The sequence below is a fragment of the Phyllopteryx taeniolatus genome, chromosome 11, assembly GCF_024500385.1.
Source record: "Phyllopteryx taeniolatus isolate TA_2022b chromosome 11, UOR_Ptae_1.2, whole genome shotgun sequence".
Taxonomy (NCBI): domain Eukaryota; kingdom Metazoa; phylum Chordata; class Actinopteri; order Syngnathiformes; family Syngnathidae; genus Phyllopteryx; species Phyllopteryx taeniolatus.
In genome coordinates, this window is record NC_084512.1 from 21,030,251 (window position 1) to 21,045,387 (window position 15,137).

The following is a 15,137-nucleotide window of genomic DNA, read 5'->3' on the forward strand; positions in this document are numbered from 1 at the left end:
CTCCAGTCGGTGGAAAAACCTGTAATTCATTACTTAAAAAAGAAAGAGAGGAGAAAAAAAATAAAATAAAATAAAGCCTGGGGAGTCTTATTTCAGCGCTGCACAGCTCTCTGACCCATTTCTGTGCTGCCGGAGCTGTAAATGAATATCTGTTATTCCACGGCCCTCCAACGTCTTTTTCTTCTGTCCTTGTCAGAGTGCAGATTTACATTCTGTCTGGTTTGCGGTTGCTATTTTAGAAATGTTTCTTTGAGGGTGTGTGTGTGGGGGGGGGGCAGAGATGAAATGGTGCGCACCCCTGACTTATATACACATACGTACATGCGTGCACGCTACTCAGCATTTTAACCACTCCCCTTCGAGAGCTTTTGGTGTATGTTTTTTGGGAGAAGCTCTGGTTTTGGTTTGTTGTTCTCTCTGATCACTCAGCATTGACTCCAAGCTGCATTTCATCCTCTTGCCTTGATTAGAGAGTTTTTTTTTTTTTTTTTTTTAAATTCTTTTGGATCTATTTCTGTCCATTCTGGACAGAACTCCACTTCAGTACAGAGAAGGGAAATATGATTTGCTTGAACTTAATATTAATTTTCTGTCCAGTTATGCATGGAGAGCATCTGATTGGTATCAGAAGACACAGTCGAGCGGTGAGATCTGCCAAGTAGACTTAAGAAGAATACTGCGGCGATGGTTCTAATATGATTAACGGTGATTTCCCAACAATGTCATGTTTACACAGCAACAGTCTCCAAGCGAGGCTTCCTCCCTCTGCTCGGCAGGGGACCTGATACTGTACCGGCGATACCAGGCACCAGGAATGCGCTGCCTTGTGTAATCGCTTGGCGTCACTTATGAAGGATGATGCGGGAGGAGGCGAGAAATTAAATGTTAGCAGCATCAGCTTGATATCTGGACTTCTCTCTTGAAATCTTGCTCACGTCATTGAGTCTTTGTAGGGTTAAAGAGTTTTTTTTTGTTTGTTTGTTTGTTTGTTTGTTTTTTTGTTTGTTTTCCTGTGCGACCTCAGAGCACAATCTAATAAGTTCAATACAAGAGGTGAACCAAGCAATTCAGCAAAAAGATAAAGATGCTCAGTTTTGATTGACACACTGTCATAAAGGTATTCATTCAACAATACAGTTTTCATTTTTTTATTTGCATTGTGTTGTAATCCAAAATTGGTCACAGCTCTTAAACTTCTTAAATTTTTCAAATTATCGTTAGTTTTATTATGCTTTATACAATACAGTACTATATTTCTTCATTAAAAACGAAACAACAAAAATTGTTGTAGTAGTTCAGGGCCTGGAACTTATTACTGGCATTTTAATTAATTTCAATTGATTTATTCACTGTACTAGTCATTTGAATCTGTTGAATTCCCTCGACTATTTGCATAATTACTGCTCCCATCCATATTCTATAGCGCTTGTCCCGCGAGGCAGAGGGGCTAACCACATGTACACCATGTTCCCCATTTTGTTGAATAGTAATAGTTGAGGATAAAGCTATTTTGGTTTAAAATAATTATTATTGAAGACAGAGTACTCATCATAGACTATTATACACAATGGAGAGGATACATTCTGGGGAAACCCTCTGGCTAATCTGCAGTTTATTACTGACTGAAAGGTGTAAAGTAGTTAGAATTAATGGACCCTTTTTTTATATCACAACTGTGACCAATGCTGTTTCTGGATGAGAGTGGATATTTTTGGCTTTTTCGCCTTCCCTCAACCTGTATTTCACCCTTCCCCATCAAACCTGAACTTGTATGCGAGTGCAAGAATCCACCAGTAAAACCCATCCAAGACTTCTGGATGGAGTTAGAAGGTATTGTTTGCCTGATTGTTGCACGTGGATCGCAGCCACAAATGTAGAAATCAACACTGTTTACATTCCACTGGTGTCACAACAATGGAATCTCCCAAATGTAGTCTCTCTCCATGAAATAATGGAGAACAGACCCTGGTTTCATCTGCCAGTGTTTAGGCCTTCATGCTTTCTCTGCAGCTCATTGGTTCTTTACATGTCATGACAGATACTCTCATTGGATACGTTCAGTAATTGGCCTTCCTGCCCTAAAATGACAAGATGAGTTAGGACCTAAACTCTGTTTCTTGTCAGCCTGCAATTGGTTTGAAATCTCAAGCGATTGTCTTCAAACTGTCCGGGATATTTATCTCTAGGGAAGAATGCTATTCTTTTTGACTAGTAAACATTCGGCACATTCTGGAGCTGATGTAAACACATTTATTTTGCTGCATTACATTATTGCTTATGACAGTTGTAGGGTCTGGTTCTGACAAACTGCTGCTCACTTTGTTGACATAACGACAACATAAAGGAGAATATGAGCCATTTAAGATTGTGTAATTAGTTTTTTCCCCGACAGTACAGTGAAGCTCCATCGCGGGGGGAACGTTTCACACCCACTCCCAATAGGTGAAAATCAGAGAGACCATGTAAAAAAAATAAAAAAAAAATATATATATAATAGTTTGCCTCTCACACACATTAAACTTATTCAAAAACAGTTTTAAAACATTTTAAATGTATTTTAACGCAAATAAAACACATTTCAAGCATAAAATGTATCGACAATACCGTACGTATTTTAGTGTCTTTATAAATGCATGTTGCCTTGAAGAGGCGGGGACCTGTGGGGTGGCTAGTGACATCAGCGAGTCTATGTGTGAGTGTCTGGGCGAGAGCCGTGGCCGACAGCAGCTTCTGCGTCAGTGTGCTCTGACTGTGTTTCACTGTGCCCTGAGCAATTAACAACTGAGAAGTGCAAAGGACGAACCACAGGGGAACACTATTGTTGCATCATGTGATCTGTGGTTTGGGCTATTGCTATCCAGTTGAGTCTTTTATGAGTCTCCATGCTGGACGGAGACAAATGCTGTCCATGTCCTTGTGTAACCTGAGCTACAAAGGAACAACGCTCTATTTTAAAATCGTAATAGAAGGAACTATCTCTCCAACAAAATGCCGAAAATATACTTAAACAAAGGATGTGCTCTGCAGCCCTTGTTCAATCCTTCAGTCAGTGTGTCTCCACAATGGCCTGTAATTTTGGTTGGCGGCGTAAAGAGTAGCACTCTCTGCTGTCTCAGTTGAGAGGCAGCAACTTTGCATGGCAAATGCAAAGACAACAAAACAAACTCATTATTGTGTCAAAAAAAAAAGAATTATCATTTACAGTGGGTACGGAAAGTATTCAGACCCCCTTAAATTTTTCACTCTTTGTTATATTGCGGCAGAAAAAAATGTAAGGCGGCATGGTGGACGACTGGTTAGAGCGTTTGCCTCACAGTTCTGAGGACCGGGGTTCAATCCCTAGCCCCGCCTGTGTGGAGTTTGCATGTTCTGTGTGGAAAACTTGTTGTATCATTCCCCAAAAGACTCATGGCTGCATTAGCTCAAAAGAGTGCTTCTACTAAATACCGAGCAAAGGGTCTGAATACTTATGACTGTGTGATATTTCAGTTTTTCTTTTTCAATAAATCTGCAAAAATTTCCATCCCTCCATTTTCTGAGCCGCTTATCCTCACCAGGGTCGCGGGAGTGCTGGAGCCTATCCCAGCTATCATCGGGCAGGAGGCGGGGTAGACCCTGAACTGGTTGCCAGCCAATCGCAGGGCACATATAAACAAACAAACATTCGCACTCACATTCACACCTACGTGCAATTTAGAGTTGGCAATTAACCTACTATGCATGTTTTTGGGATGTGGGAGGAAACCGGAGTGCCCGGAGAAAACCCATGCAGGCACGGGGAGAACATGCAAACTCCACACAGGCGGGGCCGGGGATTGAACCCCGGTCCTCAGAACTGTGAGGCAGACGCTCTAACCAGTCGTTCACCGTGCTAAGCCTCTTAGCATTGTTCCAAAATGACGCAGCGTAAATATCGACAAACTAGTCTAGTCTAGTCTCTCTTTGAAGTGAACCATTTCATCAGATCCAGGTTTGGAAGTACGTGTTGTAAAGGGTGTGCCGATGGGGTCCTTGTCATGATAAGAGCCCCAGTGTGTGTCGTAATATTCCCATCTTGGGTCTGGGTTCTCCCACGGCTGGTTTGCATGCCACACATCTGTCGACAGGATGTTCCCTTTTCAGCATATCTGAGGTTTTTGCTCGTTTTCTCAAAGTTTCCTGTCAGTCTGCAGCCTCATTGTCTCTGTGATCTATTGTATCTGTCTATGAAATGTGCTGTGATATACTTGAAATCCATCGATTTTTGTCTATCTGGAGTTGAGCGAGACCTGTTAAACCACCCTGGTTTCTTAATCTTACATTTACTATTTGGTTATTTATTGTAGAGAATAAGAATAAATCTTGAAAGAAAGACTTCGAAAAGCTTTGATTGGCTGCCCATTTCATTAGCTGGTAAAGTCTCACGAGAAGGATGGTGATCGTTGGTTGCAATATGACTGCTATCGGAAAACTTCATTTTAAGCATATGTAACTCCACACACAGCCAATAGCCCTTTTTATTTTCAACAATGATCCAGCAAATATCCAGACAGCATCGGTTTTTGAGGCAATATTAGACAGAGAATTCGCTTGGCCTAAATCGCGTCTGAAATGTAGCTACAGCAAAACGCTCTCAATGTGATCATAAAGTTCCTGGGTTGTTGTTTACTAGGCAGCCTTTAAATGTGTAACATCTCCTAGATGATGTAGATGTGCATCGCCAAAGGCCACAATGTCTGCTCTGAATGGAAATAAAGCTACTTTTTTAAGTAGGCTTCTCACATTCTGCATATGCATCAAAACAAATATCAATGTTAATATGGGAATGTCTGGGCAGTTTTGATACAACTACCCACATTTGCATCCGTGGATGCTCCTGACCCAGATTCCGACAGTCGGCAACAGATCTATCTCAGGGAACGTTGGTTAAGAGACGTCATTAAAACTTCCTGTTCTCCCAAACGATAGCGAAACATGAGAATTCTCCTCGGAGGACAGATATGTATTTTACATCAGCAGAGCTGCCACAATCTGGAAGACTTGCAGATGTGTTGGAGTGACGACAAGCCTCGTTCGCTTTGGTGTTTGGCCCTCCGTCTTCAATCCAGCGTGGGTCGCTCTTCCAATTCGAGTAGAATCAAAGCAGTACTTCATCAAACTCAAACTGCATCTGTCATATTTTACAACTGATTAATTGCACGGGTTGCTGCCTGTTGCATCAGCCTTGGCCCGAATTGAAATTGTATGAAGCAGAAATTTGACTCTGGATAGATGTCATTTGTTTTAAAGATGCGTCGCAAAACGTTTTGAATAAAAGTCTGCTGTTTTCAATCAGTTACTGTGGTCCAAGTGTTTCATCTCGATCACTCTTCTCATGTCGAGAGAAAATATGCCGCAGTGTTGATAGATTCTCAAATTTTTTGCGCTAGCTTGCAAGCTAACTATCGGCTGTCTTCACTGTCACAGATTTGAAACCAGATGTTTTTTCCCCATATGCAATTCATGTAAATGGCGCATTAATTCAAATTGTTTCATCAGATGTTTTAATTTTGTTGGTGCAGCTAGATAGCGTAAAAGCAGAAAAAGCATCTCTAACATAGATAAGGTCTTTTGGCCTTTATCTTTATATTATTTAGAGAATCGAACGTCATGACTACTATATACAGGTATATTATAAAGGAATGCTAGTATGATTACATGTAATGCCTGAAGTCAGCAATGTAATACCTTTCAATACTGTATATAGAACTGTTTTCCTAGAAGTTTTGAAGCACAATCTGGTGTTTTCTAACAGTTTTTGTAGTCCGAGTGTTTCATCTCGATCACTGTTCACATGGCAAGAGCAAATATGTGGACGAATTCTTGAAATATCAGGGCAAGGTTCGCAAGCTAACTCTGTTCAACTTTGGACTTGGACGAGAAACAAAAATTTTTTTGTCCTCTTCATGTACTGTCAATGGCAAATGAAGATCCATTACAATTCAGTTTATTTTATTGCTGCTAAAGTAATTTTCATAGCTCACAAACTAAAGTCATTTTCTCTAGCTAGTGACCTAGAAAATGGCTGTTCCCAGGTAACTAACATCGCGTATGTTGTCAATTATTATACATTTGAAAGTATTTGGCGTTCTGCTTCAATATATATTATAAAAATGAATCACCCTACAGAGTACTTTAAGTAGACAGCATGATGACATGTATTGCCTGAAGGCAGCATTGTTGATACCTTTATAATATACAAGCCTAAGTTTTATTTCTTCAGTCATTTTATTTTATTATTTTACAAAAAATCGTGACTTAGTTCACATTTATTAACAACCAGCTGCAGTTCAACTCGTTGGACAGGCTGTGGGAATTCCTCCGTATTCTATTGCGTGCTCGGAAAATGACTTTCAAGCATCCAGCTCTTGTACATTTTGTTTTTTGTTTGCACTGGGACCCTTCTTTCCTAAACTGCAGTTTCCAAGTTATTCCCAGAATTGTGCCTAGGAATCTGAAAAAAGTGTAAGTGCACAACAATTGACTCAAACATTGTATTTATTAGACCATTCCTGGCTTCTGTATACTGTAATAATGGTTGCCCTACATCCGTCAATTAGTCACATGAGATTGTTGTCCAGTCTTTTGGATTATAGAGAATGACTTGAATACCGTTCCTGTAAATGAGCGGTACCAATAACTCGCCAAACGTAACATGAGCAAGAAAGTGAAATCAACCATAAATGCTGCCATGTGAAGACGCAATCTTAAAGAGAGGTCATTGTGGCCATGATTTACAATGATCATTTTTATGCTTCTCTGTCCCACTATAGCTGCCTCAGAGGGGAGAGTCAATGGCGGGGAGGATTTCTTTCAGAAGGTGAGTGTCAAGAGTGTTGTCCACACTTGCTTGTTTGCTTTATTATCTTTGGGTTGTGTTGTTGCCCACTGAGTGTCTTTTCTTGCAAGTGGGAGGCGAGGAAGGTGGGGGGACGCACTGTCGTGCACATGTCAGGTGCTCTGGCCGGTTGTTCCTGATTAAAAATCCAAACAAAACATAAAACGATGGAACTGACACTGACGTTGAATCACCGCAGGCAACTACGCTCCCCGTAACGCAGCTGACACAACACTGGGCCTTTTTCTCACTTATGTAACGGAACACAAAGTACACGTTTGTGCTGTAAAAGTTTAAAGCATGTGCGTCAGGTTGAACGTAGAGGCTCTGCCTCATTGACTTCATCCGTGATTTAATTAATGTTCTGAACTTTGAGTGCCATGAATATTTTTAGTCAACAACTCCCTCTCATCCACGTACGACTCATGGAATGTTATGTCACTTAAGAATGTGACCCTATGCCGATTGAATGCAGTGGTTCTCAAACATTTTACACCAAATACTTCAAATATTACTCAGCGCTCCAAGTACCACTATAATGAAATCCGCGCGCAAACGAAGGACCCTTGATCCTGAGACCTCTCGACACTGAGGCAAATTGTGCTAAGCCTTTAACCGAAGTGCACTGTTGTGAACCTTTACCATAGTTTCAGGTCATTTAAATAGATTAGCAATTATGGTCATTGGTTGAAAGTTGCCTGGGATTGGGTGGCGACCAGTTCAGGGTGTACCCCGCCTGTCGCCCGCAGATAGCTGGGATGGGCTCCAGCACGCCCGCGAGGATAAGCGGAACGGAAGATGAATGAATGAATGAATGGTTGAAAGATGCAATCTGTTTTGTTTCTACTTAGCTCAAACATCTTGTATTGGATTCCATTAAAAATGCATCGGGTTGATGCTTTGATTGTGAACGATAATCCTTGAAGGACTACAGGAGATTTGTTGAAAATGAGAAATGGGAGGGTGAGAAAAGGTTTTCCTCATTAGAACATCATAAAAAAACTGGACTCCCAAAGGTTGTAAAAGTTATTGGACCAACATTTCCAGAAGTTATACGTCTCTAAAGTTGCAGAAAACATGGGAGTTCAAATTGCCGCAAGATGTCGGCAAATCTCACTGGATCTCAGTTCTTTGACTATCAATGGATTAACTCTGGCCTCGTTTTTTTATTTTATTTGTTATTTTATTGGGTTTCTGTGGTTTATTTTTTGTAACTGTAATACTGTAGTTATGGAATTGGGACCTTGACTTGACATAGAGAAATAAGCCCTGAAAATTTGAGGAACATTGGTGGAGAATCACCTGCACTTCAAAGAACTGGTGTGGACGTGGGGAACTGAGGCCAAATCCCAATTGGACAACTTAATCCTGTCATGTTTATGAAAAAAAATTCAAAACTGAAGGAGTTTTGTCAGCCAAAGGGTATGTCAGAAGTGTCAAAAGGTTCAAGGGCTCCAATGAATGAACTTTTTGCCAAAGGTTTTCAGTGTCTTAGCAGTCCTCCTGTTTGTTTAAAGTATTTGGTGTTGGACTTAATGAAGCAGAGTGGGGAAGGCAATTTAACAGTTCCTGAAGCACATTTCAAAAGGCAAGTAATGCAAAACAGGCGCAAGGACTTTTTAAAAGTACTCTCCACTGTTGGCAACTCTCCACTTTTTTAAATTTTACAGTACAAGTTGAAATATCGTTGGTGCTCCGCAAAGCTATTAGGAGAAAATCTGCCTGGAAGTGTTTCAACCTTGCCCCTCAAGATCTCAAGACCTCAGCGAAGTAGTCACGGCTCAAGGTTAAATCATCAGTTTGAAATTAGAGTGAAGCTATTTGAGTTGGAAGACCGCAAAAGACAATGTTTTCATTCAAGTACAGTCTTTCCATTCTGATCCATTTGTCTGCAACTGCCCCTCAGATAGCATGATCGGTGTCCGTGCTCTGCTCAAGGCTGGAAAATAAACACAGCTTTGGACTGTGTATTGTCGAGCGTAAATGAATGAAGTGTGTGTGCGTGATACCTTCAAGCTGATGAAAAATGGAAAATGTTTGACCACTTCCTGCCGGCCTAACACGCCCATGCTCGTCCTGGCTAATGAATGACATGCTACTTTTTGTAAAGGTACCACAGTTGCCGGAAGACTCAGAGGGAGAAACTGAAGACAGCAATACACGCGCGCACACACACACACACACAATGTCCACCCCCACATTTTCTCTCCAAGCCCAGTTACTAGCTCTTACTCACCGTCTACTGGACTTCCTTTGATTCAACAGCGGCAGAAAACCTCATGGTGTCAACTCAAAACCAACAAGGTGACCAACAGTATGCAAAAGCGGCCTCACTAGCAAGACAATTTAGCACACTAGTAGAATGACTACGCCGCACAAATAGAACAACTGTGTCTTACGAGGAATCTTTTTTTTCCCCCCACTATTAGTGCTTCACTAATTGATATTACATTTGACCTACTAATATGCAATTAGTCAACTACTGTGTTGCATGAGTAACATAACTAGGCCTAACTAGTAGCCATGGGTCATACACTATGGATATCAGCTAGTAGGCATTTCACACACTAGTAGCCTCCTGGACCCTATTTGTAGCACCACAATGTCCACTAGTAGTTTTGCTTCACTAGTAACATATACTTGTCAGACTAGTATTCCAAAGTTGACCTGTCATATAGTAATGAAAAAAAACTTTCCTAGGAAGATGGAATTGTTCTACTAGGGCACCCTAGTCATTCTACTAGTGCGCTGAATTGTCTTACAAGCTTAAAGTCCATGTGTCCTAGTATACTATTCAGCATATTATCAGGACAACTACAGGACATCTTATTTGTGACGCACAGTTGGGCACTCGTTGACAACGGCATGCCGCTAGCACTACTAGTGGCATTATAGAATTCTACTTAACATCTAGTGCTTTCCTTGTAGCACACAGATGTCAACTAGTGCAGTTTTGCCTCACTAGTAACGTAGTTTTCCTACTAGTTTGGAAACGTTGTCCTACTAGCGTGCAGAAAAGTCATACAGTAGTGGAAAAAAAACATAAGGCTACTAGTGTGCCCTAGCCTAGTTGTTCGACTAATGCACTGAATTGTCTACAAGGACAATTCACATACAGTACTAATAAATGGACCTTAAGTTGGATATCAGCTAGTATGCATTTCACACACTAGTAGCCTTCTGGACACTATTAGTAGCACCAAAATACCTACTCGTAGTTTGACCGCAATAGTAACATGTAGTTGTCCTAGTAGTATGCCAAATTTGTCATACGAGTATATTGAAATGTCTTATAGTATTAGACGGCAGTAGTGAAAAAAAGGTTGCTAGTAAGGAAGTCAGCGCTGAATTGTCTTACGAGTGAGTACAAAAAGTATACTAGTATATTGAACTTAAGTGAGATATCAAGCGTAGCAAATAAACGCTCAAATGGGTTTCCAAGGAGCAGGAAGCGCAGGATACTGCTTTAGCGGTAAAGTCAAACAAAGTCTTCGCAGATTCACGCACCTTTTTATATCAGAGGCCTTGTGTCACCGATGAGTGCAAAATCATGGCTCACCGTGATACTTGCGAAAAACCCAGCGGCTTTAAACCAATAACCACTACAGTATATTGACCGCAGAGCTTCTCGGCACAAACTTGGAGGGGATTTGAAGTGAGCCTTGGCCACTTGGTCTCTGAACCCTTTTCCACTTCTCCATCCCGACAGTTGCGGTTCTGTAAATAAGACCAGGCGTGATGTTGAAGTGCCAAATCTCAAGCCAGTTATTCTTGTTGCTTTCAGCGGGCAGAAATACAATCAACACACACCAGACACATCATTAGGTACCCTTGAGCTGTCTAATGTGTTGTGTTAATGTAATTCAGAGATTCCCAATCGCATTAATCTTCTGCAAAAGATCATTAGGTCTAGCCTTGCGTTAGACTAAACAGGCCCAGATTTAACACAGACTAAGTACATTTGTGAGTAAATGGAGACAAGATCATCATTGTGGTACCTTGATTTATGAGTTTAATTTGATCATCTTTGCCCATTGAAATGAATGGAAAAGCCATTAATTTGTTTCAGCCCCCCAAAAAGAATACAACTTGTAACGTTGAAGAAAAATTGCACTCTACGGTATGGTATTGAATCAAAACACACAGTATAACATACTTAAATAGAATTTTAAGTATTAAAATGTTTTTGCATCTTGATTGCTTGCTTTAATTCAATAGACATTGTGCTGCTCCTTCTGGTGTGCACGCTTGGCCAATCGGGGCAATATAAAACATACACATTAACATAAGTACATTTGATTGTGTAACATGAAGATAGTCACAACTAAGCTGCAAATGTATTTGCTGTTTTTGCACAACATGAATACAAATGTTTGTCTCTTTAAAGGTTTATAACTACAACCACATTGATGCATGTTTGGTTAGCAGGCCTTTGGGGTTTTACCTCATTTGTTAGCATTAAGCTAGCAGACTTTGAGAAGCCAATGTTAGGTAATTTAATTAAATGTGTTGTATTAAAGCACAATAATTCTGCGTGGAGGAGTCGAGCCATTGCGGAGGTCTGCATGGATGTAGTTCAAACTCTCAAAGCAGACTTCCTGTTATTCCTTTAGACAGCAAACTAGTTCAGAGTGACTCGGCTGGTGACAGGCCCCCGGCTCAGTGTCCGCACGATGGTTTTTGGGGACGAAACGGTTAATTGTAATGCTATTTCACTGCATTTCACTCGGGAAATTTAATTAGACCGCGAATAGCAAAAATCCACAGATAACCGACTGCCATTATAATTGCATTGTAAAAAAATAAATAAAAAAAAAACAATTTGAATGTAAAAAGATTTTGTTTGTTTGTTTGTTTTTTATAACCCAAAAATTCTTATATAAGCGGGGACAAACTGCCACTTTAAGCGTTTTTGGGGGAACCAACCCCAAAAAAAGAAACAAAAAGCATGATAAAATTGAAAAAAAACTAGGGGGAGGGGGGGGGGGTCTTCAAATAGGCGAATCTGCGGTTGCTGAACCGCGAGAATGCGGGGGGTCGACTGAACGATTAAATGGGGTTTACGAGCTTGGTAACGGAACTAATGAAACTTTTAAGTTAAGGTAAAACCATCATCCGAAAGGAACGACTACGATGCCAGGAAAGTTTCTCGTCTTATATCGAAACCGTCAACTGCATCGTTTCTGTTGATGCCGCCTCAAGGTCTGCTCACATCTTTACACCCCCGACAGCCCCTCGTGTCCTGCTGCCGCACACACACACACACACACACACATTCCAGCTGAAACAACAGCTGCACCATCGCAGCGCGGGCCAGGAGGAAACATGCCTCTGCCATGTTGATTGCTGTAGCTGTAGATGTACTATGTGCCAGCATACGAACGTGCACGTGCACAGTCACGTGTGTCCGGCACATGTGCTGCGTTCCGGGACTTTATTTATTTCTTTTTTTATTTAATGTAATCCTGTTTGAGTTTGCTCGCACAGCAGCTGGAAACCTCTAAGAGCCAATCATCATGTCAAAGCTGTGCGATTAAAGTGATCAGACACGACGTTTTCTACTTATACGTTCCACAAGGGGCGTAGGCAGAGAAAGGTGAGGCATTAAAGGTGTAGCTCGGCAAATTTGTGCTTTGGGAGTGTTGTTCGCGAGTCCTCGCATCAAAAATAAACAGCGTTCTCCAATTAAAACGGTGTGTGGTCTTGTCAGAAATCAGTCCCATCTGCACGTCGCCGCCAAGAACAGCAGCACTGAACAGGAAATGTCTCTCCCGCTCGCTGAACAAGGACCTTTTTTTTTTTTTAAGTCATCCCTTATGAAGCATAGCTCAGGAAGCTTGAAGACTTCTGGGAAGTAATCAGAGCAGTGTCTTCTTTCGAAATGCAGTTCTCGTCATTATAGGGTTTACTTGTGCCTTGTCCTCCATTCATCCATTTCCTGTTGTCCTCCTTAGGGTCGCGACTGAGCTGGCATTTATCTCGGCTGACATTTATCTCGGGCAAGAGACGGTGTACCCCAGGGTAAAACCTGGACTGGTTGCCAGTCAATCGCACATGTAGAAAAACAATAATTCACAGTCACATTCTCAGTAATGGACAATTGAGTCTTCAATGAACCTAACATCAGTTTTTGGAATGTGGGTGGACGTCCCCAGAGAAAGGTCATACAAGCAAGGGGAGAACATCCAAACTGCCCACAGGAAGACCGCAGTTAAGATTCAAACCCAGAACCTCTCAGTTGTAAGGCAGACACGCTGATCACTATGCATCTGTGCTGCCACATTGCATAACTTTTCATCTTCAATCGTTTATTTGTATGTATAGCATCTCTTCCCATATTTAAACTCAATTTAAATTAATTGGATTGTAATTGTAATGTGTATTTTTTGTAATTGATATTTACATTATTATAATTTTTTTTCCCCATCCAAATCACTAACCACTAGGACACGGTGCTGCCCTGCCTTGTCCTCATTTTGTGTTAAGTTGTACTTTTTAGAAATGCTTTTGCCATTTGTCTCCATGCTGTTACTGTCAAGTGAGCAGCAGCATTTCACCCTCAGCTGAATTTATTTCCTGAAACCATCTCCGTGTGATACAAAAGTCTTAAAATCTGAGATGCTTCTTGTTGACGTTTTATGGAATTAGCTTGCGGTTGATTTATTTATTTAAAGCACATTTTTGGTTGCTGTTGACCTCAACTAGGTCTTTGTGAGTGATGCGCCAAATGTTATGTCAAACCGAGTAAGTCCGTTAAACATACAGTCTAAAAACAACATCTAGCACCTGCTACTAATAGATTCCATAATGTATTGTATTGGGCTGTATTAGTTTTATTTAGCTTGTCTTATAAATTACCAAGGACGTCTATTTATTTTGGTTTCAAATAACACACGCTTGCTTCATTTAATGATGAAAAGATTTTATTCAGCCACAGAGGTATTTTTATTTATTTATCCTGCTTGACATGCAGCAGAGAACGGTGACCTGGGCCTCGGGCCAGCGCAGAAATCATCATTGTTTTTTTTTTTGTTGTTTTCAGCCCCGAATGTTCTGAAAAGCTGTTCGTAATCCCTGCACTGATGCTGTTATTGCAACACTTGTTGCAGCCAAGGGGACTTTCCTACAGGACATGAACGAGGATATCATTGTTTGTTTCGACACATCACCGAGCACCCTCATCTTTTCTTCTTTGAAATCATTAGGATACCGAATTAGAATAGGTGAGGGTGGGTCATTTGAAAGGAATTCTGCTTTGTACTCATTCCACAGTGTTCCTGAGTAAATGTGTTTGCTAGCAGGATTATGCAAAAACTACTTTACACAAAGTTTTGTACAACCCCAATTCCAATGAAGTCGGGACATTGTGTTAAACATAAATAAAAACAGAATACAATGATTTGCAAATCATGTTCAACCTATATTTAATTGAATACATGACAAAGACAAGATATTTAATGTTCAAACTGAGAAACTATATTGTTTTTAGCAAATAATCATTTAACTTGGAATTTTATGGCTGCAACACGTTCCAAAAAAGCTGGGACAGGGTCATGTTTACCACTGTGTTACATCACCTTTTCTTTTAACAACATTCAATAAACGTTTGGGAACTGAGGACACTAATTGTTGAAGCTTTGTAGGTGGAATTCTTTCCCATTCTCGCTTGATGTGCAGCTTCAGCTGTTCAACAGTCCGGGGTCTCCGTTGTCGTATTTTACGCTTCATAATGCGACACACATTTTCAATGGGACACAGGTCTGGACTGCAGGCAGGCCAGTCGAGTACCTGCCCTCTTTTACTACGAGGCCACGCGGTTGTAACACGTGCAGAATGTGGTTTGGCATTGTCTTGCTGAAATAAGCAGGGGCATCCATGAAAAAGACGTTGCTTGGATGGCAGCATATGTTTCTCCAAAACCTGTATGTACCTTTCAGCATTAATGGTGCCTTCACAGATGTGTAAGTTACGAATGCCATTGACACTAACACAGGCATTCAATGTTGGTTTTCGGCCTTGCCGCTTACATGCAGTGATTTCTCCAGATTCTCTGAACCTTTTGATGATATTATGGACCGTAGATGATGAAATCCCTAAATTCCTTGCAATTGTACAATGAGGAACAATGTCCTTACTTATTTTCTCAAGCACTTGTTCACAAAGAGGTGAACCTCGCCCCATCTTGTGAATGACTGAGCAATTCAGGGAAGCTCCTTTTCTACCCAATCATGGCACCCACCTGTTCCCAATTAGCCTGTTCACCTGTGGGATGTTCCAAACA

General features: G+C 40.9%; 1 protein-coding gene across 2 annotated transcripts in view; it reads left to right on the forward strand.

The window, feature by feature from the left end:
- Nucleotides 1-15,137, forward strand: part of LOC133485574 (protein bicaudal C homolog 1-like) — a 68,258-nt gene that overhangs the window by 9,829 nt on the left and 43,292 nt on the right. Inside the window, exon 2 of one of the 2 annotated variants that reach the window (XM_061789493.1) lies at nucleotides 6,792-6,838. The exons of the other annotated variant lie outside the window; for it this stretch is intronic. Within the exon in view, the coding sequence (XP_061645477.1) occupies nucleotides 6,792-6,838 (47 nt within the window). The remainder of the gene's footprint in view (nucleotides 1-6,791; nucleotides 6,839-15,137) is intronic. 2 annotated transcript variants of the gene reach the window in all.